We start from the raw sequence: 26259 nt of genomic DNA on the forward strand, positions 1-26259 counted from the left end.
CCCCAACTGCTTATAAGGGACATAGTCCCAGAAAACAGGAGAGGAAAGGGGGCAGGAATGAGAAGGAGTGGAAAGAGTCAAGGAGAGGAGGAGGAGGAAGAGGAAAACGAAGGAGGAAGAGGAGGAGGAGGAGGAGGAGGAGGAGGAGGAGGAGGAGGAGAAGGGGAAGGAGAAGGAGAAGGAGAAGGAGAAGGAGAAGGAGAAGGAGAAGGAGAAGGAGAAGGAGAAGGAGAAGGAGAAGGAGAAGGAGAAGGAGAAGAAAATAGGAGACACTGGTTCTCTTCGCTCCCAAGGAGGCTAGTTGGTGTGTGTTTCTGGGTTGTTTCTGTCTGTTTCTGCATATGTTTAAGCCCCTGTGTGTCTCCTTCTTGGTTCATCCCTCTGTGTTGGGCTCTCTCATATATGTCCATGTACAACCATGGGAAGGCTTCATGAACACATACATGCTCACATGTGTCTCTGTGTGCGGCTCTGCCCGCTCTGTATGCCACCGTGGGTGTCTGCCTGCCCGTATAGGCATCGTCTTCTGTGGAAATGTGTGTGCAATTATGATGTCCCTGTGCCTGATCCCTGCATCTCTCTGCATTTGACTGGGACCTTTGTATGTTGAGGTTTGGGGTGGAAGGGTCTTTAACTCCCCCTGCCCCCCTTTTAGCCAAGCTGGGCTGGCCAGGAAAGGGGGAAGGAGCGGATGGAGAGGGGCCACTTTCCCTCTCTAAGTTTTCCATCTCAGAAGGGAAGAGACAGCAGTAGCCCAGGACTCACTGATAGGATTTTCCCCTGGCTCCCCCTGGGCCAACAGCCATGCATGCTACTCAGAGAAGGGGCAGGGCAGGGGCTGGAGGCGGGGAGACTAGAGCCGAAGGAGCCCCGATTCTTCTCCTTGGAAGGGGAGAAGCAAGAAGAAAGATGGGAGAGAAGATAAAAACAGGAATTTATGGGGGATGGGGGGGTCAGGGAGTTTTTCTTTTCCCACATAATTGTTAAAACATTACGCACCTCCTGGAACAGGGCTCCCAGGTAAAGGGGAACCCCAATCCTTTGAAAACTAGCTACTTTGTGGGCTGGGTTTAAGGGGTCTTTGCAGAGACCTGAAGCCCATCTCCTAGTCTCTACCTGTATCCCTTCTTAGCACCATCAGCTCCACCTCCACCTCCTCCCAGGTCAAATGAGCCCAGGCAAGGAAAGGGTCATCCCAGGCGAGCTGGTGTTGGGCAACACCTGCAGGACACTTTTCTGAAGAAAGAGGCTTCAGTGGCCCTGAGAACAGAAAGCCGAGAGGAGATTTGCCACCACGGCCACAGGAAGAGCTGAGAGTAGGTACTAGGCAGAACTAGAAAGCACTAGATCAGGGGAGGAGAGAGAGTGGGTGTACCATCACCTCCCTGAGAGCAGGAAGTCAGTGTCTGCCTTCTCCGGCCTTCCTCCTCTCTACCCACATCCCTTATAAGTGATGGGGTTAGTCCTTGATCTCCAAGGCCCCGTCTACACAGGCCTCAGCTACCCGGATAACATTCCATTGACTCTGGATACAATCCCAGAGGCAAGTTCAGGCATCCAAGCTCAAATGAGGTTGGGAGCTGAGTAATCAGCTGCTAGGGCTGCGCAGGCATTTTGTCGGGAACAACCAGCCCCCCACCTCTCTGTGCACAGAGGATTTGAGGCTGGGGGAGGGGCCGCCTGTCACTCAGTGTCTTCCCAGCCCCCTCCCACCACCACATTCTCCCTCTCCCCACCTGCAAGTAATTTGGCCAATGGGAGGGCAGTTAAGATTGCAGCGTGGAATCCCTCTAGATGTGTGTGTGCGCGTTTGGTGGGGAGGGGGCCACCTCCTTTCCCCCCAGACCCTGGGTGCCCTTTTCCTCTTCACAGGAGCAAATTACTTGTAATTATCTCACATTGAAAGCCTTCAGGAGCTGCTCCCAAAATTGCTTTAATTGAATTAATTGAATCTCATTTTGTTGGGGGAGAAAATGGGGAGCATGTCTTAAAATAGCATGCGGGGAGAGGGAAGGGGAGCCGGAGTCAGCTTTCCTGCGGCCGAGACCCTTGTAGGGGAGAGAATGTGCCCTGGGCTCCGCGTTGTTTCCATTTCCCAGTCTCAGCTGATTTTCCGTGCCCAGTGCATTGAAGGCCTTGCCTGCGTCCTGCTCTCAAACGGTGGTGGCCAGGGATGTGTGGAGTCTCCAGCCCCATTCCCCTTCCCTCCCCTCGGGCGGCAGATGGGCCAGAGGGGAGAAGTGAATGGATGGCAGCGGCAGAATGAACTCACCCTCGCCACGGCCCCTCCTCCCTGATCATCATACGGCAGCTGTAAATGCCCTTTATAAGTGCTTACTGTGTTCCGGCACCGTGTCAAGCATGTTACAAGCACTATCTCATTTCATCATCACAGCCACACTGCGGAGCGGGTCCTATTGGTATTCCCATCGAAGGGGCAGAAAAACGTGGCTCAGAGAGAGACTCAGTCACTTGCCAAAAGTCATACAGGAGACTGGATGTCTTTGGAGGTCAAAGCCCCCCTTTTTTAAAAAAAAAAATCTTTTTAACAAATTTTTTTTCAGAGAGAGAGGAAGGGAGAGGGAGAGGAAGAGAGAGATCAATTGGTTGCCTCCTGCATGGGTTGAACCCACAACCTGAGTACGTGCCCTGACTGGGAATCAAACCAGCAACCTTTCGGTGCACAAGACAATGATCATTGACCAGGGCCAAAGCCCTCATTCTTAACCACTCGGTCTTATCCTCTCTTCCTTATTGACCCAATTTTCTGAGAGGGGCTCCCTCCTGGGAAGAAACCACAAGTTCCCCTTCTCCAGCTCAGAGGACTGGAGGGAGGGGGGATGGGCTCCTCCCCTGCTGGGGTTCCAGTCCCATTGTCACCCAGGAGCTCAGGGAAACGGAACCAGCTCCCAAGGAAGAAAAGACTCTCCTTCCCCCTGGAAAGGGCAGATGGATGAGGGTAGAAAGGGGGAGATGGCTGTCAGCTCAGCAGGCCTCTGGCTGGGAGAGCAATTACACTCCTGCTACTTAACTTTACAACCTGGGCTGTTGTTTTAACGATGCGACTCGTGTTTGGCTGTCCAATTAATCTCGCCTTTGGAGGCTTTCCGAGATGGGGCGGTAGATCTTATCGTGGGTCTGTGGAAAGAGGAGGAGTGTGCTACCTGCAGTGGGAGGGAACAGCAGCCCGGAGGGCCTGTGGCCTCAGAGGAGACCCAGAGGAGGGATCTGGGGCAGGGTCCCCTGAGAGCCATGGAAAGAGGGGAGCCAGGGGTGGGGGGAAGGCACTGGTGCTGAGGAAGAGGAGGTTTCTCCTCTTGACACCCTCATTCTTCACTGCTCCTGGATCTTGGCTTTGGCCTGCCCTGTGCCATTTGCCATCCCCAGGAGAAAGCTCCATGTGTGTTTTGGGAAGTGGGGGTGCTCACTGACCCAGAACAGGGCCTAGGGGGACTGACTGCAGACCTTCTCCCGAGGCAGGGGACTTCCACTGAATGGCACACCCTCCTACTCTACACACAAGTCAATTTGGGCCTTTCTCTGGCCGGTGGGGTTGACTCAAGGTACCTAAGTGGTCTTTCCAGATAGGGCGGGCCCTGTGTGCCTGGGAACAGGTTTAGGCAGTAAGAGGAAAGCTGGATTTGGGAGCTTTTTTCCTGGACTTGGAGGCCCCTCCCCCACCCCTCCAGTCAAGCTGGGCTGGATTCCCTGAATTATTGGCTACCCTGGCCCCCCTGCCACGGGGTGTTGTATGTATGGTGGGGTAGGGTGGCTATGAGTCTACCAATGGGTCCAGGCCTAGCTGGGGCCCTTGGACTATGCCCACACTTCTGTTTACCCATGAGCCTGGCACCACACAAGTGGCTGGCCATTTGTCTGGCTCCCCTGTGAGCCTGCAGAGTCTCTGGGTCACCTTGGTATCCGTTAGCCCACAGGGTCTGCCGCCATCACCTTGGCATCTGGGATGTTTATTGGATGGAGAAGTCCAGTTCCTTCTGGGGTTTTCTTCTCCTCCACCTCCTACGCCTTCCTCTAGGTGGGCTGGAGCCTTGCCACCCTCAAGGAGCACTCTTCTCTCAGGGATGGACTGGATCGACTTGGTGGGCACATCCTCTTCCAAGGTGAGCAGGGTCTCTCGGGGCTGAAGGTGGGGCGCAGGGGGCTGTGTGGTGTCTGGCTCCTTCCAGAACTGGGCCAAGAGACTCTGCTGGTGAGGACCATTCAGACTTGGGTCGTTCCCAGCATTAGCATCTTCTGGTTTCACACCGGAGCATCATGAAAATACAGACGTTATTAGAACATTCTAGAACTAGAACCACAGAGCTAGCGGTAGAGGCAAAACCAGACTCCAGCGCCTCTAATTTGGGGCTGAGAAGGGAGATGAGCAGCCAGCCCCAGAAGTCAGGAAACAAACACACCTCAGAGCCAGGGCCCAGCTTTTCGTACAAACTTTAATTTCGGGAAGTCACAGTAGGAGGGGTGATGGCAAGAGCATGGGGATGCTAGTCAGATTGGTTATCAATGTATTTCCTTTAGACAGAGACAGCTGTGAGGAGCGGAACTGTTGGGCCCACGCCACCTCTTTGGGGGGTCTCTACATACACGCTTCCAGGGAGCCTATTTGTCCCCATTCTGCCCAAAGGGTTACCCTACTGTGTTCCCAAGAGTATGTGCATGTGGGGTTGTTAGGTAAGAGGCAGGGCTCAATAAATACTCATTGAATTATAAGGATCATTGAATCCATTATCTACTCAAAATTGTAAACAGGGGGGGAAAGAGGGCTTTTTAAGGAAGAGAACATAAATTACCCAGAGGCCTACAAACTCCACATTTTCAGCATTCCTCTCCCTCACATGTAGGGGAGAAGGTATATCAGTTATGGGGTGATGGGCTGACCTCCAGGAAACACTGGGAGGTGGGAGCTGATGGTGGTCACCTTGAAGGCTGGGTGCCCACCTCACGCCCGCTCTTGCTCTCAAAAGGGTTGGGCAAGGTCCAAGGCACACGAATTAAAATCACTCAGTGTTTCTTGCTGGTTTTGACTCCAGACTGCGGTGGGACTGTGGTCCTTCAAGGAGGGGGTGGCAAGACAAGGGGTCCTGGGAGCAGTCTGAACTCCAGCCAATGACTCTCCAGAGCCTCTGACCAGCTGAAGGGAAAGTGGCAGTGGTGAGGAGCAGTAGCTGAGACCGAGGTTCTTTCTTAGGCTCTTTGGGTTATGGGGCAGAGGGGGACAGGACTCCATCCCAGCCTTTTTCTCCTCTAGTTCCTCGCCATCCTGAGAAAGTCCATCTGGAGCCGGTTTCCTCCCAGCCCAGAAGAGGTGCGGGTGGGCTGGGTCCTGGGCTGTGTAGGAGGCCCAACCCACCTCTGCCCAGGCTCACATCATCTGAGGTGGAGCCAGAACATCTGGGGAGTGATGCTGGTACCAGACCCCAAAGCTGTTGCCATAGCCCCCAGCAGGCAGGGCCCCTGCCTTGGGGAGATCCCAGAGGGATGGCAGGGGCGGGGAGCAGGGAGACAGGGAGGGGGGCCTCCCGAGCAAGTCCCCTTCCTGCCCCCCAGAGTTCTGCTTCAGGAGCTTCTTGTATTTGGAACGTTTGTTCTGAAACCAGATCTTTACCTTCAGGGAGAAAAGGGGAAAGAATGAAAGATCAGGCGGAGTATAGGTGTGGAAGGATGAGACAAAGTAAAGGGACCCAGCAGTAGGGCGCAGTCCTGGGAGAAGAGCGGACACTGGGAACGCTGGCTCCAGCCCTCCATAGCCCTGGACGCCCCTGAGCTCTCCCACTCTGGGTACCCTCCTCGACCTAAGCCTCCCCCTCCCCCAACACCTTGTAATACATTCCCCCAGATTACTGAGGGCCAGCTCTGCACACACCCTGGAGAACTTGTGATCACAGGGCTAAGGGACTCATCTGTCATTCCCACCCTGGGGGGTGAGTTCCCAGAGAACACACGGAGGAATGGTTAGCATGCAGGAAGGATGGGACCGGCCCCACCTGGGTCTGGGTGAGGCCGAGCTGTGCAGCCAGCTGTGCCCTCTCGGGCAGCGCCAGGTACTGCGTGTGCTGGAAACGCTGGTTTAGATGCTGCAGCTGCAGGCTCGAGTAGATGGTCCTCGGCTTGCGCAGTCTTTTGGTCGGGGCCCGCGGGAGCCGCTCCGAGGGCTCCGGGGACAGCGGCGGCTTCTCGGAGTCTGGGGGACAGCACAGGACAGAGGGTGAGACGAAAGAGGGTCGGACGCGCAGTTTTATAGGCTCATTTGCATCTCGTTGGCAGGCTGGCCTCGGATTTGCAAAAAGCTCTTCTCTACCCTCCGCTCCACGCTCCTTTCAAACTTCACGTCCACTGAGCTCCGGGTGGGACCAGTCGCAGCTCTTGCCCTCAGGGAACTCACGCTCTCAGGGGCCCGGTGACCTAGGGAGAAAGCGCCTAGGGCCCGAGCGAGGCTAGGGGCGGTGCCCGCGGCGAGAGGTCAAAGTTCAGCCGGTGGCGGTGGCGCCAGCTTGGGGTGTGGCGGGCGGAGTAGGGCTGAAAGGCTGGGTGGAGGGCTGGGCTGAGGCCCGGAGAGGACGGGGGAAGGGCATTCCAGGCGAGAGGAACTCCTAGGCGATGCTTAGGCAGCGGTTCTCAACCTTCCTAATGGCGCGACCCTTTGATACAGTTCCTCTTGTTGTGGTGACCCCCAACCATAAAATTATTTTCGTTGCTACTTCATAACTGTAATGTTGCTACTGTTATGAATCGTAATGTAAATATCTGCTATGCAGGATGTATTTTCATTGTTACAAGTTGAACACAATTAAAGCATAGTGATGAATCACAAAACACTATGTAATTATATGTGTGTTTTCCGATGGTCTTAGGCGACCCCTGTGAAAGGGTCCTTCGACCCCCAAAGGGGTCTCGACCCACAGGTTGAGAACCGCTAGTTAGAGGAACTTGCCGGCGTCTGCGTGGCAACCTCTCCGCTGCGGGAGGAAGGGTGGGTCGGCCGCGCTGGCCTGGAAGGCCGGGATCCGCACCCCTTCCAGCATCAGAGTGTGGACAGGCCCCCAGGGTGTGCATGCCTCCCGGCTCCTCCGGCACACTCTGCGGGAAAACCGACCACCGTTCCCTCCCCGCGGCGGGCTGGCTGGGGGAGGAGGCTGTCGGGGACCCTAGAGGCCGCCCGCCCGGGCTCACGGGGTGGCTCCCGGGTCTGCAGAGCGCAAAGCGCGCGGCTGCGCAGCCCTCCGGCCCCTCCTGGACCGCGCTGCGCTGTGGCCGCGGAAGATCTGGTCACTTCCTGCCCCTCCGCTGGGCCCCCGGCCTCCGAGGAATCTCGGCCGTGGGACAGCCCGGCCCTTGAACGCGGGGGCGGGGGGCGGGGGGCGAGAGATACTCCGCTTCCGACGCGGCGGCTCCCACCTGCGCCACTCCATGGGGACACGGAGACCAGTGCATGCAGGTGGCGGGGCGGGACCGAGCGGCTGAACTGTCCTCGGGCTCAGGGCGACCATTCCACGCAGGTCTGCCGGCCGTCCCAGCCGAGGGGCGCTTGACCCGTGAGCGCAGTCGGCTGGGGCCCGCGCTTGTCCCACCCCCTCGGCCTCCATCCTGTCTGGCTCAACCCACACGGCAGGTCCCCCGCCCTTGGACGGCTGCGGCGACCAGTGGCCTTCACCTCCCCCGCATCCCTCTCCCTCGGCCTGGGGCGCTTCGGGCTTCTCAGATCCACCCCCTTCGACCCCCGCCTCAGTCAATTCCCAGAAAAAACACACACACGGTTGGGTTTCCGCTCCCGCCCGCGCCTGTCGGCCTTCACGGCTCCGACCCTACTGCTCCAAGCCTGGGGCTGGCAGCCCAGCGACCACCTCTCTGGCTGCGTGGACTGGTCATTTCGGAGGATGACGCCGAGAGAGCCTGGGAGGCTGCCCGCCCGGGCTCCTGAACTCCCGCAGCCCTCGGCGCCCCAGCTCTCCCAGCAGCGCCCCCAGATCCCTTCACGGACAGCTGCCTCTCCACACCAGCTGCAGCAAGTCCCGACAAGATCGATCCTGGTCCGCACTACGAAGCCGGAGGGCCTCCCTCCAGTCGCCTGCTAACAGGGTGGTGGCACTTCCCTCACGTGGAGCCAAACCTCCCCCTGAGGCGGGGGTGGACGCTGAGTGGGGGCACAAGGAGGACCCCAGGCCCTCTCTCACACTCCAATCATTCCATCTAGAGCGAGCCAAACCCACCAGTTTCCGTGGAAAAAGGCCGCAATCCGGTCTAAGGACCAGTGTGGTTTTCGTTGCACCCGGGGAAGTTGCATAAAGAAAATGAACTCTCACTCTCTCGTCCCTAGACCAAGCGAGGGAGGCAGGGACTGTGGCTAGCACGGCTCAAAACACCTTCCCCATTTTTAGCAGTTATCAGGACAGGGTTATCTCACTCCCACCCCACCCAGCACACGCACACACAAATGTACCACATCAGCATATTCCGAAGGGAAGGGACCAAGGGATTGTTTGCAGAAACGAGATAATGTGTAGACACCTTCCCCAACTGCCCGTCCTCCAGTGACGGACTCGGCAGCCAGCGGGGAGAGGCAGCCCCAGTTCTGGCACAGAAAGCAGTTAACTTTTGGGGGCTCTGAGAACCTTCCCTAATAGCCACTTTTCTGGCCTCAGGTGGTGAAAGTCAATTTGCAAGGCCCCGGCGGAGCCTGGGAACAGGCTGTGTCCTTTGCCCATGCACACCCTTTCTTTGGGCCTCTGTGTGCTCATCTGTACATCAAGGAGGTGGAGCCCCCAAATTTCTAGGGTCACTCCTAGCTCTGATGCTTATGAGCGTCTGTGTCTCGGTGCAGTGACAGAAGGCAGGAAGATGTCTTGGTCCTGGGCTGATTCCAGCGAAGTCACCCATTCAATCCATGTGCCACCGTGGAGGAAACTGCCGAAGACCTTTGTGGGGTCAATGAGGTGGGGGCAGGGCTGCAGGGGACCTGAGGTCTAAGGTACAGGTGGTGTCTGTATAGTGTTCCCAGGACCAGGAAGACAGGCTCGCTCCTTGGCGTCTTTGATGACCTCCGGTGAGCACTTTCTCAGGAGCTCCGAGTTGCTCCAGGCAATGGGAACTCGGGACTGTCCGGCCCCAAAGGCCAGGGGCAAAGATGAGGGAGGTGGCCTGCTCCTGTGGCTGCAAGGCTGAGGTTTGCAACTTAGAGAGACTGCCTGGCCCACCCGTGGCTACATTCTTAGAACAATGGATGGTGGAGTCCCAGCCCAGGTCAGCTTCCAGTCTCACTCAGGCACTTGGGGCAAGGCCCCGGAGCAGAGGGAAAGGGGCCCCAGCTGAGCCCCCACTTCCACTGCCCTCAGCTGGAACCTGATTTCTATTTTCCAGGCTTGGGCTTGAGCACAAAACGAATGCAGCAGAGAGGGGCGACACGGGGAATGGGGCGTGCAGGACGGAGAGAACCCTGGGGAAGGGGCTAGGCACCCACACCCACATCTGGATTCTTTCAGTTTTCCGTTACACGTAGGTACACACAACCCCGGGGGCTCCAGGGGGTGGGGTAGGGAGCCCCGCTGCCCCCGCTTCACACACTGAAAATCGAAACCAGGTCGGTCTTGAAAGGAGACCTAGATCAACGCGCCCCCGCCCCTCCCCCCTCCCCCACCTCTCCATCCCCATCCCCACCCCCCGCCCCATCCCTTTGCCCGCCTCCCACCCCCAGATCCCGTGGAATCTGAGTAAGGTCTGGATCCCGCTAGCTGCGCCCAACCAGGCGAAGACTAGGTTTAGGGGCTCACGGGAGCAAGACCCCGGAGGTGGGAGAGCAGCCGCGCACTTACCTGCCTCCCGCTCCTGCAGAGAGGGCGCCGCGGGCTGCTGGCAGGGCAGGTAGGCGTCTGCGGGCGTCGTCGGCCCGGCGGTGTAGGGGTAGGGCAGGAGGTGACCGTATGGCCCAGAGTAGGGCAAATCCGAGGCGCCTGCGGTTGCGGGGGACAAGCCTAGTGGGTAGGCAGCCACTACCGATGGGACGGGGGCGATATCCGGGAAGACGGCGTTGGAGGCGTCCAGGCCAGGGAGGGGGCAGGGCACCGAGGACATTGCGGCCGGGCCGGGGCAGAAGGGCCTAAGCCATGACCCCGCACGCAGCCCGCTCTCTCAACTCTCTTTTCGCCTCGGGCGTTGAGGCCCAGTGAGCCCCCCGGCTAGCCTCCCCCACACTCAAGACCCCGGGGCAAGTCTCTCTGCGCCTCATCCAGCGGAGAGCGCGCCTGGGAAAGGGGTTCCGGGGTTGCCCCCATGGCTTTTCCCCTCCCCCTAAGTCCATGGGGGCCCCCCTCTTCTCGCTCTTGGGTTCGGTTCCCGGGACTGACAGGGGCCCCGCCCACTTAGACGCCCCGGATTGGCCACCGCACGCGGTGACTTCACGGGAGGCCCGGGGCCAGGGTCCGCCCCCCGGGGCAGCCCAAGGTAGGAAAATTCGGAACTGGGGCTGCGAGGGGGGCGGTGCACATGCTCTGGGCCCAGCTATCCTGGGGTCCTGTCCGGAGAGCTGCCGGGGTGGCAGGGTGATTGGGGCAGGCTGGGAACTTGATGGTCATGAAGGCAGAAACAGGGTGTTGGCGGGGCTGCGATGCCCAAGGGGCGAGGGGAGCTGCTCGGCGCCGGAGCGCGCGTCGGCGGGGGCGCAGGGAGCCTGGGCAGGCTCTCCCACCCTCGGGATCGGACCCACGGACCTGCAGGGAAGTGGAGAGCAGACCGCCAGCGCCGGCAGCTTATTCAACGCGTCGGAATGCGTCGCTGCGGAGCGCCGGCAGCTTGTTGGTAAACAGACGCCGGGTCGGGGGAGGAACCGCCTGGCGCCCAGCCGCCTGGCACGCACGCGGCGCGCACGCCCCCGCTGGGTGCCCTGGGCCTGGCACTCCTCGGCCCGTGGCTACTGCGCCCCAGCACTCCCCCACCCGCCCAGCCCTGGCTTCCGCTTCCGGCAGTGGCCCCACTTGGTTGCTACACCCCAGCTCCTGCTGGCCCCTGAGGGACCCACAGTCTGGGCTTCTGCCCCTGTGACGTCCCACCTGTCCCCTGGCGCCCCGCGCACGAACTGGGACAAAATCCGGGAGTGGGAGGCTAGTCCAGTTTGATGGCTCCTCTGAGGGCGTAGGAAAGGCAGCAGGCCCGGTTGGTGGCCGCATTTTCAGTCTGTGTGCGGGACCTGCCTCTAAACATCAGTGCCCAGTACCTTGGTGGACAAGTGTCCACATACAAGCATCTGTGACCACAGGTACACAACCTCAGACACTCCATCCAGATACAATATATACACTCGCAGATGCCCATCAACCGGTGTCTAACTGATGTCCACATGAGCATCCCTCTAAGAATAGAGAGGTTCCTTCATGGCTCTGCACATACAGAGTATAGGCTGTGATGTACACACAGCCACATACCCAAAGATGAATAGCAATATCCCTGAATAAAAGCACTATACTTGTCTCTTACACAGGCCCACAACTATACATGCCGAATTGCCAGTGTGTACCCTTGAAAATCCAAGCGTATAAATCCATAGGTATGTGTACCTACCATATGTCCACACACCTCTAAGCTGCTTCCTGTTAGAGGAGAGACAGATACAGCCCCAAATCCGTATACACACCTCTCACTTGCGTCTGCAACTCAAGCAGGCGTGTTCATGTTGGCACATACACACGCACTCTCATTGTCAGGGCTCAGCGTGAAGACAGCAGCCTTAGAATTGGGTGGGGAAATGCAGTGATCAGAGAGAGAGGGAAGCTTAGAGAAAGCACTGGGAGTGGCCGGGCACTGGTCTCTTTAGACAGAAAGATCAAAGGGGTGTGTGTGTGTGGCAGGGGGGTGGGGGGGGGTAGGGGGGGTGGGGGGGTGGGTGGGGGAGTGGGTGGGTGGGGGTTGGGGGTGGGGGGGTTGACCCCGCCCCCAGTCAGGTGTCCCTGGGGTAGGAAGAGCAAGTCAGTTTCAATCTGGACTCCCGACTAGAATGGACTGAGAGGAGGTTTTCCAAGACAACACATCTGTGGCAACTGGGATCTGAATGCTGGAGCCTCAGGAGAAGGAGCTCTGTGTGGGAGCCCTTCCTCTGCGAGGCTGGAGAAGTCACCCCCGTTCATCCAACAGGATATGCAGGGTTCGCTCCATTGAGACATGTTGTTTTCACAGAGGACCACCTTTCCCCCTTTCCCCCTTTCCTACCCAACGCTGCCATTCCTCCACCTCTTTAGAACTGAAGCTGGGAACTTGCAAGGATCTATTCTTACAAACCTTCCATTCTGCCACCAGCATCTGCCCCTGGAGGGAGGCAGCCACAGGACAGTGCCTGCAGTTATGGTGGGTTCCAGGGACAGCGTCCAAGGAAGGGAATGCTCTTTGGAGTTGGGTAGTTCTGTCAGGGGGAGGTTTCCCAAAGGACGTGCTTTGGAGGTGGAACTGAAAGGGTGGGTGGAATGACACTTCCTCCAGGGGCCCTGTACCCAGAGTCCTTTCTGTGCTGGATGGAGCAAGAGAGGGCAGGCGGGTTTTCCAGCAGGCCTCTGTCCTAGGCATCCCCACAGTCAGGAGGCCGGTAGTGAGAGCCTCTTTAAGTTGGGGGGGGGGGGGGCTTGCTGAACTCATGCAGGATCCTCACCCCCCTGAGCCAGGAGGAAACACCCTGCAGCCCTTTGAATTCCTGAAATTCACAGCATCCCATCCTTGCACAGCTTTACAAAAAAAGGAGTGACGTCCCCATACTATTATCCTGTTTGCAAATGAGGAACCCGCTCTCTCCATCATCACCTCACTTTTCAGGGTTCCCTCTGCTGAACCCAGGGGCACCTGATTGGGAAACCTGTTCCCAAGAGAGAAATCCTCCTGGGCAGGTGCCACATCCCACCCACCTGGGGAAGCGGGGAGTCAGCAAAGGGGCAAGGGGTGGGGGTGGGGGCTAGGACGAGCTGTAAATGTGTCTGATCAGAGGGGAGGGAGGGCTGGCCCCAGAGGCCTGAGGCCTGGGTTCCCATTCCAGCTCCAACTCCAAGTTCCTGGCTTGAGGGACTGGGCCACTGGGTCAGCCATCTCCCAACTCTGAGACTCACGCTATCCAGAGGGATAAGAAAGGGGGGGCGGGGGCTGTACCGGAGGCCTCCATGCTTTTGTCATTTGCTTTAGAGTGAGTTGCAAAAACCAAAACCCCCAAATATAATGAAACCGAGAAGGAGGGGGAGGGAGGGAGGGAGGGAGGCACGAAAAACAAAAATGAGCGCTGTCCTGTCACTACCAATATCTCAGCCTCTCGCAGAAGTGGCCCTCCCAGCCTTCCTCCCGGAGCCCCACACTAAGTGAGGCCCTGGGAGCGAGGGCGGAGTCCGGAGCGGGGGACACCGCGTCGTGGGGGCGTTGGGGTGTCGGGAGTCACCTCAGGAGTCGCGGCTGGACCTGAGACCCGCGTGGTGCACAGTGGGTTGCAGGTTCTTTGCGGGTCGCCTGGCAAATACAATCCTACCCGATCGATCAATCGATCGATAGATCGGAAACGATTCTTTGCGCAGAATAAGCATCCGCGGCGGTGGGATGTCTGCCTTGTTGGAAGCCACCCCAGGTGCGGACTCTCTCTGGAAGCGGGGACTCCATCCGAACCAGTGCCCTTTCCCGTTGTCCTAACATGTGGTGGGTGCGAAGGGCTCTCGCGCGGCTCCGGCTCTGGGGCTTGGCACCGGGCCGCTCGGCGTCAGCGACCGAGGCGGCTCCAGGGTCCGTTCAGGGTGCAGACCACCCACGTCGCACCTGGACGGGTCGGTCCAGGCGAACGCACCTTCCACCGCGACCCCAGGCCTCGGGCCCGCAGCCTCGGCGGGCTTATCCGCTTCCTTTCTCCTCTGACCCACCCGCAGTCCCCAAACGAAATCTGAGCTTAGTTTTGTCTGTTCTCAGTGGAACTGAAGTCCGATTTGGCCGGGCTTTCGTAGTAACTCGGTTTGGGGAAACGTTGTGAATAATTCGGTTTGGTGGGGGTGGGGGGGGAAGGAATTCTCCCTCCGCTGGGCTGGGTGCGCGGTGGTTAAAGCCCCACATCCGCTAGGCCCGGGGAAGGGCAGTCCGTAGAGGCCGGCGTCCCCCCACCCCACCCCCTCGCCCCCCACCCTCACCCCGGTTCACTTTTCCCGAGAGTGTGAACTGTCGCGGTTCTTTTCTCCTTTCAGGTGGAGCGGATGCTGAGCGCACGCAGGGCGGCGGCTGGTGCCGAGGTCGCCACGAGCCCGGCCAGCCGTGCGCTTCCCTGGCGCCCACCGCCCCGATCCCCCGAGCGCTTTCCCGGCGACGCAACCGGCCTCGGAGAATCTCCCGGAGGAGGAGGAGGGGGTGGGGGGGGGAAGAGGCCGTGGGGTTGGCACCACCCCTGGACCCCCGCGCAGCTGGGCGGGAGGGCTCCCCACGAGGGGCTCCCGCACCGCCTGCAGCAACACGCACGTCCCGTGTGGTCTTCGCTCACTTCCACATCCCGCCTCCGCTCCAGGGGGGGTCTTCCCTGGGGGGTGGCCTGGGACGTTGAAAGACGCATCTATAGGAAATCACCAAGCGCCTTCTGGACAAAACAAAACTAGAACCACTACTGGACCAAGTGCACCCCCTCCGGAAAGAAAATGGTTAACAAAAAAGTGGGGCGGCGTTGAAGGTGCGGTGCGGCGCTGCCCCGCGCGCGGGAGCTGGACTTGCCCCAGCGCGGGAGCCAGGAAAGGGCCGGGGCGGGGGGCGCGGGGCTCCGGGCCGGGGGCCAGACTTCTGGGCCGGGTGTCCCAGCCGCGGATCCGGCGAGGGGTCCCGCCAGGAGCCCGGCCGGCCGACAACCCGCGGGGACCCGGAGCCAGACCCCGGGGTGGGAGGGGGATGGAAGGAGGCGAAGAGCCGCGCCGGCGGGAGGCCCGAGGGCGACCCGGCTGCGGCGAATTCGCCACGCCCCGAACGAAGGCGGCTCGGCCGGGTTCTGCAGACCAGTCCAGACCCCGGCGCGGAAACGAGGGCGTCCTGCCGAGGGCTCCATCGCCCGGTGCCGGCGGAAGCCCGGGCTGGGACGGAGCTGGAGTGAGGCTGTGCATCCAGCAAGCGCACCCGACATCGTACAGAACACGCGGACATCACCAGCGCAGACACATCCCCGCGTAACCCAGCAGCCAGCACGCACTCCATGGGCAACTGCACAGCACCTAGAGCGCGTCCGCAACAGCCACACCACACAACGCAGCGCCCTCCCGCCACGTGGGCGCACACGTTACTCACGCCCGCTCCTCTCGACCCCCTCGGTTTGGTTCTCCATGGCTAGGTGGTTGGTTTCACTTTCTGACTCCCTGACCCTTTGGAGATCGGACCGTGTTGTATTGTTTTGTTTTAATAAGAAAAAGTGGGTCCGGCCCCTGCATCCTAACCTTGGCTCCATCCCGGCCTTATCTCTGCGGGGCTGGGCCGGGGAGAAGGAGGGAATATTGCCTTGGAGAAGAGCAGGCCGGCCACGTGGGTGCCGCAAACGCACCTGCACCCCCAGATCCCCCAAAGGAGAAAAAGAATCACAAGCACAAACAAAACAGCCCCCGCAGCCTTTCCCTCCGTGCACCGCCGCGTTAGGCTCCATCTGTCAGGTCTGAGGTGAGGGGAGGGTAGACCCGGGCTCTGCCCCGCCCCCACTCTTCCTGACTCTTCCAAACCCTCGCCCACCAGGCTCAGCTGTGGGGGCGGGGCGCTCAGCGAGGAGGTGGGCCAGGCCCACTCTGGCTGTTTGGCTGTTTAAGGAGGGGAAGGTGGCTCGTGCGCTCCTCCGCCTACATCTGACCTCTGTCCTCAGTCACCCTCCTGAACTCCCCACGGTTATAGGATCACACACGGGAGGACCAGCAAGCGGGCAGGGTTTGCACTTGCTGGGTGGGGTGGGGGCTTTGCGCTGGTCATGGCCTCCCAGGGGAACGGACCTGAGCTGAGTTACTCATTTCCATCCTCTCAAACCAGTTTGCCCTCTCTCCTCCCCTGAAGACCACTCTCTGCTTGTGAGCGGACCTCCAAGTGTCCAGGCCCAACCCCAGCAGAGGGAGATAAGCTCTCCCCCAGCCCAGATTCTGGCTGTGATGTGTCCCAGAGCCAGTGGGAGGAGGACGCTCAGCCCCAACCATTAACCAGTCCACAGGGGCATTGGCTGCCTCCGTTGCTGTCCACAGGAAATGTGGGTGGGGTGGGGTCCAGACATTTCTGTGGTGGTTCTCTGCTGCCTGAGTCACAGGGGATCCAGCTGGAGGCACTGTTCCTGAAGACACCTCTAAGGAACCTTCTGGAGCCTTTGGGGGGTAAGGGGAGCAATGGTGTTCAGAGACCCTGAATCTTGGGTAACATAACAATGATAACAATAGCTAACACGTGCTTTTCTGTGCGTTTCAGACGCTATGCTAAGCCCTTACATGCATCATTTCATCCATCACGTGATTTCTATGGCGTAAGTATCCATATTATCCCCACTTTACAGATGAGGAAATAGAGGCACAAAAAGGTTGAGCAACTTGTCTAAAAGCTAGAATTGGAACCAAGGCCAGCTTGTCCTCTTAACTGCCACAGTGTTGTCATACCTGGCAAAGCAGCACCCAGCAAGGGAAGGGGAAGGGCTGAGGAGGGAAAGGGGACCCCAGGACAGGAATGGGGGTAGGAGAAGTGACCATATCAATAACGGCTAACGTTTAATGTGGGTTTGTGTGCTGTGCGTCACGTGCATTTCTGTGAACAACCTTCCAAGAGTCTTAGCATCCCCCGTTTCACAGACGAGGAGACTGAGGCACAGAAAAGATGTGCGCAGGGTCTGTACACACGTGGTTGGAAAGTAAGAAAGTGGGAAGAAAGCTGGAACTGAGAGCCAGAAGGTTCCACACCCTGGAGGGCCTCCAACGCCAACCAAGAACTTAGGATGGGGCCCATGGTTGGTGGAGGACCAGGATGGGAGCTGAGAGACTTCCCGGGAGCATCTTGGGGCCACCGTGGGCTTGGAAGGCGAGGGTTGGGTGGCAGAGAGCCCAGCTAGGAGGCTGCTGCAAATAGGTCAAGTGTGAAGTGAAGAGGGAGGGCCCCCCGCAGGTTGGCGGCAGAGGCAATGGAAAGGAGGGGGAGCGTGAGAAGGGTGGCTCAAAGACAAACCGCTGGGCCTGGTGACTGTCCTGGAAAAGGGTAGAGGCGAGCATGACTCTGAGGTTCCTGGCCTGGGCAGCCACAGGAGCCCAGGGAAGGAGCCAGGTGTTTGATTCAAAGATTCAGGCGTGTGATGGGTGATGGACCATGGACCAGGATTTCTAGGTTTGGATGCTCCAGCAGGCAGCCTGCCACTCTGGTTTCCCTCGGGTGCCCCTGCACAGGTGTCTTTCTGGGGGCCCTGCCAGGGTGCACAGGTGAAACTTGCATATATGCAGATGCATGCAAATTAGACAAACCCAGCCTGGGCCCTGAGCCAAGAACTAGGAGAGGGGGAGGGCTGCCCTAGCCCTGACTCACCCTGACATGCCGTCTGGAATGCCACCTCCCCAGCTGGGCTTCCTCCAACTTGGGGAACTTGCTCCTGGAATCACCCTGAAGCTCAGGCCTAGGAGATCCCAAGCCCGGAGGATCTCGGGGCTTGGGGGCCTTTCTAAATCAGAGTAAGGCTGTATTGTGGGCCCTCCTTGCAAAACAGCCCCACAGCGGGGAGGGGGGCGGGGGAAGAATACCTAGGTAACATGACATTTTAAGTATATAACCCACATCACTCCCTAAAGCATTTTTTCTCATATATAACTTCATTGGGGCTTCAGTACCTTGTGAAGTAGATGGTTTATTAGCCCCATTTTACAGATAAAGTCACTGAGACTCACATCATGAAGTGCTGTGTGTACAGAGCTGGATATCTATCCGTTGAAGCCTTCTGCCTCAGTGCCCTTTGTACTTCCTATGATTGGTGCTCGGCTGAGGGAAGGACAACCTAATTCTGGAATCCTGGGCTCCATATGGGGAACTGCTGACCCTCAGGTCTCCAGATAGTCATCTCCTCTAAAACGTGATCAAGTAAGTGGACTCTTGTCTCTAGACCTCAGCCACACACTTCCATCTGGCTGGACCATGCACCCCACTTTCAGCTCCTATAAAACTCCCCGCATTCAATACTCTCCTTTTCAGCGCCTACCAGGTCCAGGGGCTGTGCAGGGCACTGTGGCAGATCGGCTTAGGTCCCACCCAACAGTGAATTTTGCAATTTCTATGTGTTAAAACTGTGTGTTGGGGGGGGGAGAGGGGGGAGTGTGTGGAATGTATAAAGAAGAGTAAATTAAAATGCATACATGCAGAGTTTAAAAATACTTATAAACTAGGTACCCAGGTCAAGAAATAGGACTCTTCCAGCTCCCCAGAACCCCACACTGAGTGCCCTCCCGGTTCACCATTCTCTCCTCATCCTGGTCCCCCAGCTTGTATGGTAATCACTTTCCTGCCTTTCCTTGCAGTTTTGTCACTGATATCTGCTTACTTTCACCTGTTGGAGAACTTCACACGAATAGAATCAGATGTACATAGGATTCTTGCCTCCCTCATTAGATGGTTCATCGATTCTAAGACATCCTCCCCTGACTTCCCTGTCTGGGATCGCCACCACCCTGCTGGTCTCCCTGGAGCATGTGATCAGCTGCATTTTCCCTCTCAGATGCTGTCAGGTGGGTTTGGGACACAAGGCCAGGGATGGGGTCTTCTGCTTCGGTGAACACAGCACCCAGCGCAGGGCCAGGCACTGCATGAATGAATGGAGATGAGTGCAATGCTGTACCTTACATTCATGAGACGTCCCAGGGGCAGGTGTGATATATAGGAGGCCATAGGGTGACAGTCAGGAGATCAGCTCCTACGAAAGGGTCCCTTTCCCCTCCCTCCCCTCCGGCTGCTCCTCAAGGATGAGAGGCCAGACATGGGAGTGTCCCCCTAGATCCTGACCCTTTGCATGGCACAGCCAGGTGCCGGGAGAAGCACAGCAGCTCGGGAGCCAGGCAGATCTGAATTCTAATCCCACCTCCACACCTTACTGACGTGGACAAATAAAATTCCCCCATGCCTCAGTTTCCTCACCTGTGCAATGGACATAATGATAAGCACAACCTCACCAGGTTGGGAAGATTCAGTTTTCTAAGTGACTGAAGACTGGATCTTCACGGATGCTAGCTGCCCTTCCTCTTTCTGTTGGCTCTTTTAGCTCAGCCACAAGGAATCTGCCTGTCCCCATCACTTGATGTGCCTGGAGGGTACCAGAGCCAGCCTGATTCAAAAAGCTTTTATTCGAAGAGGATGGGGTGATGGCTGGCGGTGTCACTCCCAGGACAGAGGCTCCTGCCAGGCGGAGACCCTGCCTTCCTCAGCTCCTCATCCTCCCTGTGCCTTGCAGGCCAAGGTGCTCAGGGCAGCCTTCATTCTCCAGCTTCGCAGCCACCCTCAGCTCCTCCCAAGTACAGGATGCTTGTGAGGGTCTGGCCCCTCCGAGGCATGTGGAATACTTTCACACTGAGGATCATCGAATCCTTACCACCCGGTCAGGTGGGGCAAGTATTGCTGTCCCCATTTCACAGATGAGGAAACCAATGATCGGACAGCTCCAGGCCTTGCCCAACATTGCCCAACCGGTAAAGGCTCTCTGGGGTTTTTCCAGAGCAACACAACTGTCTCTGAATGGGGGGTGGAGGAGATCTGGATGGAGCTGAACCCCAGGGTTGAATCCCATTTCTGATGCTTGGAGAGGTGGCTTAGAATTTCTGAGCCTCGTTTTCCTTATCTGTAAAATGGAGTTAACCATACTTTCCGCATAAAATTGTTGTGAGGCTCAAATGACACGCTGTATGGAACTAGCAACGTTCAGGGCACATGGAAAGTTAACGCAGCTTTTCTGATGATGTATGTGGTTGGGATGGGTGCCCACGAATGTCCCTCCAATTCCGACAGCACATGACTCAATCCCATAAGCATCAGGAAAGGAGCTAAGTAGAAACCAGGGAGCAGACTGACTAAACGGAGGAAAATTGGGTTCAAAGAAAATAGAGCTCCCAAGTCCGTAGGTCCTCAAAACTGTCCCATGACTTTTCCCACCTTGCCCTGCCCACCCTCCTCTGGGGCAAGGCCCCCCCTCTCCAGGCCTGGGGGTGGGACCTGGTTCCTGGAGACTAGGGCATCATTAGCCCCAGAAAAGATGCCAAGAGACCCCAAACAGGCCAGCCCATCCTAGCCTCAGCCAAGACCCGAAAGTTCTGATTTGGCCATCACCTGCCCTAACCACAAGCCCAAGCCTCTAAACCAGCCAGAAGATGGGGACCTCGTGGAGGGTGACGGTGGTTCCTGCATTCCAGACGCCAGGCTGGGCTGGGCCCTCTGGAGCAGCCCTTGGCCTCCAGCGCTGCTGCTCCTCAAAGTTTCCTAGTCCTTCTTAGAGCTGGAAAGCACCTCGTCCGTCTCCAGAGCCAGCAGGTCTCAAATTCTGGAATCAAGAAGGTCGCGAGTGGGCCTGGAAATCTGCATATTAATTAGCACACCCCCCGCCCCCCCCCCCCCCGTGAGGAACTGATTTGGTCCAGTTCCCTTGCCCTTGTGGAGAAGCTGAGCTCAAGTGGGGATATAACTGGCTCAAGAGGACATGCTGGCCCAGCCATCGTGGCTCAGTGGTTGAGCATCAACCTATGAACCAGGAGGTCATGGTTCAATTCCTGGTCAGGGCACCGTGCCTGGGTTATGGGCTTGATCTCCAGTGTGGGGTGTGCAGAGGTAGACGATCAATGATTCTCTCTCATCATTGAAGTTTCTATTTTTCTCTCCCTCTCCCTTCCTCTCTGAAATAATGTTTTAAAAAAGGAAAAGAGAACATGCTGGAAGTGGACGAACTCTTGGCAATCTGGTCCCTAGTGCAGGGGCGGGACCTTCACATGGAAGTCTTATCCCTGAGTCTCTTTCAGAAGTGCTGTCAATTACATGAGAACCATTCACCCTCCTGGAAATTACCACAGGGGGAAAAAAAATGAGATTGAAGAATCTTGCACCTGCTGGGGGCCTCGCCAAGGCCAAAGTCCAGGTACGAGTTGGTGGTTGGGGCTAGATCCGTGAAGGGTTACACAGGCACACATTTGGATATAGCCATGGCGCTGGTGGGAAATTATGGTCTGATTTAGAATAACCTCTCTATTCGCTCTCACCTCACATGGCACCTGGCACATGGCACGCAGGGGCCTATTGAATAAATAGATGATGCTTAATGTTGATTGGACTCAATCGTCTCCGAGGCAACATGCCCCTCCCTTCAGTGGCAGGGGTGTGGGGACTCAGCAAAGCCTGGCAAACGCCAAACAGTGGGCGTTCAGAGCAGAGAATGGCCCTGGAGGTGCAGCCAAGACGAGGAGGGAGTTAAGCTGGCAGCTGAGAATGAGACACCACCCCATTTGCACCCCAGGGGCCGACTCCCATCAGGTCTGAGCCCCAGAGTTCTACGAGCAGAATGGGTCTCCGTGACGGTGTTCATAATATAGAGATGTCGCCTTTGGTGATTGAGCATGTGACTAGTGTGCAACCGAGGCGCTGTGTGTGTGACACTTTGTGGCTTGAGGGGGCTCTGTGCATTGGGTGGGAGCTGTGTGCCCATGGGCTACGTGTGACTGTCAGTGTGGCCGTGTGTTTGTGTGACTACGTGTGTTTGTGCGAGGCTCTCGGAGACTGACTGTGAGTGGCTGGCATGGGTGTGTGTGTGTGGCATCTGTGTGGCTGTGTGTTGCTCTGTGTGATCTCTGTGCATCTTGGGTGGAGACAGCTGTCATGGATGTATGGGGCTGTGTGGGAGTCTGATGTTGTCTCCGAGGGTACTTATGGGTCTGGCTGGGTGAGTGTGCGTGTGTGTGTGACGGCCTGGTGGCTGACTGGCTTTGCATGTTGTATGTGTGGCCAGGTGTCGTGCCCTCAACTGTATGTGTCACAGTGTGTCCCTCAGGGACTCGGTTGTGTCACCGTGTGTGACTGTGACTGTGTGCGAGATGGCATGCCCCTCAAACCACCTTTCCTAGGTGGCTTTGATGTGGTTGAGTTTCTAGGGGCTGTGAGGACGCCGGCCTCACTCTTGAGGACTTCAAAAGATGGCTGTCCTTTCTGCCCAGCGGGGAAAAACCCACTTCCCCCTCGCCCTCGCCCTCTCCTCCTGCCTGGAGGACAGGCCTGCTTGTTTTCCTATTTTTACTGCCTCGGATGAGTTCATGGCCGCAACTGACTCACCACTCTTTCCGAGAGACTTGGGGAAGGAAGTAGGGGTTGCTTGGTTGGGGCCTCTGCCCACGAGCCTGGGGACTTGCAGGGCTGGGCCAGGGAAGACATCTGGGTCCACTGTAGGCTGTGTGAGCACCTCAAGCCAGTCCCCCTCCCTGAGCCTGGAAGGTCAAGGAGACTTCTTTATCGGTCAGTGTCTAGCCCCACATCTCCTACCCCAAACAAGAGGCCGCTGTCCTTAGCTGAGCACTCTTCCCTCCCTTCAGTCACAAGGTCAATTAAAAAGCCAGAGCTGTGGAGGGGACGTGGACGTCTCACCAAGCTCCATGTCACTGTAAGTAATTCATACCTGGTCCAGTTCCGGCAGTAGCGAGGATGCCTGGACTCAACAACACTGTTTGGGCGCCCCCTGTGGGCAGAGGCTGCCCAGACTGAAGGAGGTGGAACCAGAAAGAGGAAGCCTGCACAGGTTCCTGGGAGAGACATGGTCCCTGTCCTCCCAGACTCCCCGTCTTAAGGGGGAGTCAGAACCCTCCAATGCAAGGGCTCTGGCACTAGTTCAAACCACAGCTCCCTGGACGCGGAGAAGAGTCCAGATCCGAGTCTGAGAAAGGATCGGAGAAGGCTGCTGGAAGGGGCTGTGGGCACTCGGTGTAGCCTGGGAGGGAGGGTGGGTGCTGGAGGGAGGACATGGGGGAGGACTTAGGGATGGAACAAATATAAGAGGTGAGGGCAGGTGAGAAGGCTGAGCTGTCATAGCCTTTGTGTGAAGTGACGAGGGCGGGCTTGTCTGGACCCTGTCCGCCTGGCAGGGGAAATGGGTAGGAAGTCCCCTCTGGTATTTACCTCGCATCCCTCCGGCTGCAGCCAGCATACAGCCACCTGAGTCTGGGTGCCCAGGAAGGAGTTCTGAGGGTGGGGTCTCACTCTTCCCCTGTCCTAGCCTGGGGAGCCAACACCCCAATCACACTCCCAGCCAGCTTGCCCTGCCTGCCCCCATGCTCACCCTGAAAATGCCCATGCCAGGCTCTTACCAGCCAGTGGCCGAGGCCATGAAAACCTTCCTCTACTCCCGCCCTCCCGGCCTGCTGCCTGAGGCTCCTTCCAGCGCCTGGGACTGTCTCACTCACCAGACCCTCCCACGCCACCTCCTGTTTGGACCACCCTCCTGGAGGAATCGAGAAGAGCCTCAGAGTAGAGTCAGGAGGCCAGGCCAGGCTTAGGGGAATTCACTGGGCAAGGCATTTAACCTCAGTGTCTCCATCTGCAAAATGGGGGCAATGGCGCCTGCCCTGCTGGGTTCCCAGGGTGGGTGGGGAAGGCTCCAGTGAGCTCATGGGTGTGAAGGCCCTGGTGAGCTGTAAATAGTCCAGTGCTCGTGGGAGGGAAGGAAGCTGTGTTATTCCAGCTGGGCCTGGCTGCCCGCATGGAGGGCTTGGCCGGTGGGGGGATGGGGACGATGAGGGTCTCGGTGCCAACTCTTGGCACCGGAGAAATTGAGACTGGCACTCCAATGAGAGCTGGGTGTAGGTAAGGCTCTGCAGAGGCCACACCGGGGACAAGCGTGGCGGTGACCGCAGCAGGGACTGTGATATGAGGGCGTTGGGCAAACCATGGACCAGTGACTCTAAAGAAACTGCTTTGGGGAAGGTGGGTGAGAAACCTGAGGTCAGCGGTGACATCACCCTCAGCCTCGCTGACATCCCTGCCTCTGCAGGGAGCCGGCAGAGACTCTGTCTTCTCTGCCCCTCTGTCCCTCAGCCCCGGGGACAGAGACTAAGCACCTTAGCTGGTATAGACCCAGAGAATTGCTGTGGCTTTTTCTGGTAAGAAAAATTCTGGGGATGCCGGGACCGGTTTGGCTCAGTGGATGGAGCGTCGACCTGCGGACTGAAAGGTCCCAGGTTCGATTCCGGTCAAGGGCATGTACCTGGGTTGCAGACACATCCCCAGTGGGGGATGTGCAGGAGGCAGCTGATCAATGTTTCTCTCTCATCGATGTTTCTAACTTTCTATCTCTCTCCCTTCCTCTCTGTGAAGAAATCAATAAAATATATTTAAAAAAAAAAAAAAAAAAAGAAAAATTCTGGGGCTACAACCAGTTCTCCGGGAGGGTCTTGCCATATATTTCTTTAGCCCCTTCTCTCGCCTCTTCCAATGGGCAAACCAGGGCCTTCCCATGTGCCCCTCATCCCCTCCAACCCACCCAACCGCTCCCTCCCCCTACATACTCATCTCGGCCTCCCCTCTCTAACATACCCCCTCAGCCTCAGATCAAGTCCTGCCCCTGCCAATTTCTATCCAAGTGACTCTGGCCAAGTCATTGAATCTTTTTGAACTTCAGTCTTCCTATCTGTAAAATGGGGATAATACTGCCTTTCATGTAAAGTACCGAGTCTACTTCTTTCCCCAGGTGAGAGGCTCAGCACCTTCACCATCCCAGAATCCCTCCCAAGGTTTCAGCTAGCTTGCTTTCTAGTGATTTGCCTCATCTATTGCTTTGTAACAAATCAAAAGTCAGACATTACTGAGCACTCGGCAGAGTGTCAGCACTGTAGCAAGCTCTGGGGAGACCCAGGAGGGATTCTCTGCCAACCTGGAAACAGGTGCCAGCCTGGGTGGGCAGGTGACATCCACAGACATGGAATATCCACCCGCTCCCATAGCGCGACTCTGATGCCAGGCCAAGTGAGCAGCAAGGTTTTGGAGGAGACAGAACGGTCAGAGCAGGAGTGGTTCAGGGGGTCTTCCTGGAGGAGGGGGCCTTTCTGGACAAGGAGGATAGGCCGAGGTGACAAGAAAGGCAGTGTGGACAGAGGGCACAGCCCAAGGGTGGAAATGGTATGCTCACTGGGGACTCAGGAGTAGAGAATGAGTGGGAAATCTTGGGATAAAGACTGAATTGAGAAGGTCAGGCCAGACACGGGAGACATTCAGAGCCAAGTAGAGGAACTTGGATCAGACACAGTAAAAAAACAACAGGGAGCCACAGCAAGTTCTTGAGCAGGGGAGTTAAGGTTGAAAGGGAATGGGCCTCCCATTTTTTAAAAATTTTATATGTATATATTTGTTGTTGCTGTTGTTGTTAATCCTCACCCAAGGATATTTTTTCATTGATTTTTAGGGAGAGTGAAAGAGAGAGGGAAAGACAGAGAAGTATCGATGTGAGAGAAACACATCGATTGGTTGCCTCCTGCATGAGCCCCCGACCAGGGCCTGGACCCAGAAGGAGCCTGTAACTGATGTACGTGCCCTTGACTGAAATCGAACCCAGGACCCTTCAGTCCGTAGGCTGACACTCTATCCACTGAGCCAAACTGGCTAGGGTGGGCCTTCCATTTATTAAGCATCAACTGGATTTCAGATTGTTGCTAGGTGCTTACTATATGCTTTTCCACTTACTCCCCAAGCAACCCGGTGACATATGCATCGTTCTCTCCATTTTATAGATGGGAAAACTGAGACTTGGAGAAGTTAAGCAACTTCCTTAAGGTCATACAATTAAGGAGAGAGTGAGACAACTGAGGTCTGCCTACCTCCAGAGTCCATGCACTTGCCGGTACAAGCCAGTTTCCCTCAAGGAGGACGGGGTCAGAATTGGGCCGGACCTTCTTACCCTCTCCCCCCGGCCCCGCTGGCCCCGTGGCGGAGTTGGCTATAGGAGCTGGGGGTGTTTGAGGCCAGTGGAGGTAAAGCTGCCTGGGCAGCTGCTTATGGGAGAGAGCGGACAGGGGCCAGACAGGGGATTACTTGTCTCCTGTCATCACACAGGGAGAAGTCTGGAGAGCCTGGGTGAGTGAGAGGGAGCAGTCAGAGGCGACTTGGGGCTCTTGAGGCTGCCGCCCTGGAGGAGCAGGAGGCTGTTGACGGAACTGGGGGAGCCAGAGGCTGCAGGAAGGACAAGGCGTTGGGTTTGGAACATGCTGAGCCTGACGCAGTGGGCCAAGCAGAAACAGCCCCAGCTTTGGAAACCCAGGCTCTGAGCTCAGTGGAGAGGCCTGA

At 57.4% G+C, this 26259-nt stretch overlaps 1 protein-coding gene across 1 annotated transcript; it reads right to left on the bottom strand.

The window, feature by feature from the left end:
- Positions 1-5380: 5380 nt before the first annotated feature.
- DLX4 (distal-less homeobox 4) lies at positions 5381-10083 on the bottom strand. The gene is made up of 3 exons (XM_070394908.1): positions 9825-10083; positions 6003-6199; positions 5381-5623 (listed from the first exon to the last, which is right to left on the bottom strand). The coding sequence occupies exons 1-3, from the start codon at positions 10081-10083 to the stop codon at positions 5381-5383; spliced, it is 699 nt and encodes a 232-aa protein (XP_070251009.1).
- Positions 10084-26259: the final 16176 nt, after the last annotated feature.

The sequence above is a fragment of the Myotis yumanensis genome, unplaced genomic scaffold, assembly GCF_028538775.1.
Source record: "Myotis yumanensis isolate MYYU_CA2020_CCGP unplaced genomic scaffold, mMyoYum1.0.hap1 SCAF_16, whole genome shotgun sequence".
Taxonomy (NCBI): domain Eukaryota; kingdom Metazoa; phylum Chordata; class Mammalia; order Chiroptera; family Vespertilionidae; genus Myotis; species Myotis yumanensis.

Bases quoted from the DNA above. Each gene is read 5' to 3' on its own strand.
- DLX4 (XM_070394908.1), bottom strand. From the start codon at position 10,083: ATGTCCTCGGTGCCCTGCCCCCTCCCTGGCCTGGACGCCTCCAACGCC. The intron at 6,200-9,824 runs GTAAGTGCGCGG...GCTGTCCCCCAG, and splicing joins TCTGCAGGAGCGGGAGGCAG to ACTCCGAGAAGCCGCCGCTG. The intron at 5,624-6,002 runs GTGGGGCCGGTC...TTCTCCCTGAAG, and splicing joins TCGGCCTCACCCAGACCCAG to GTAAAGATCTGGTTTCAGAA.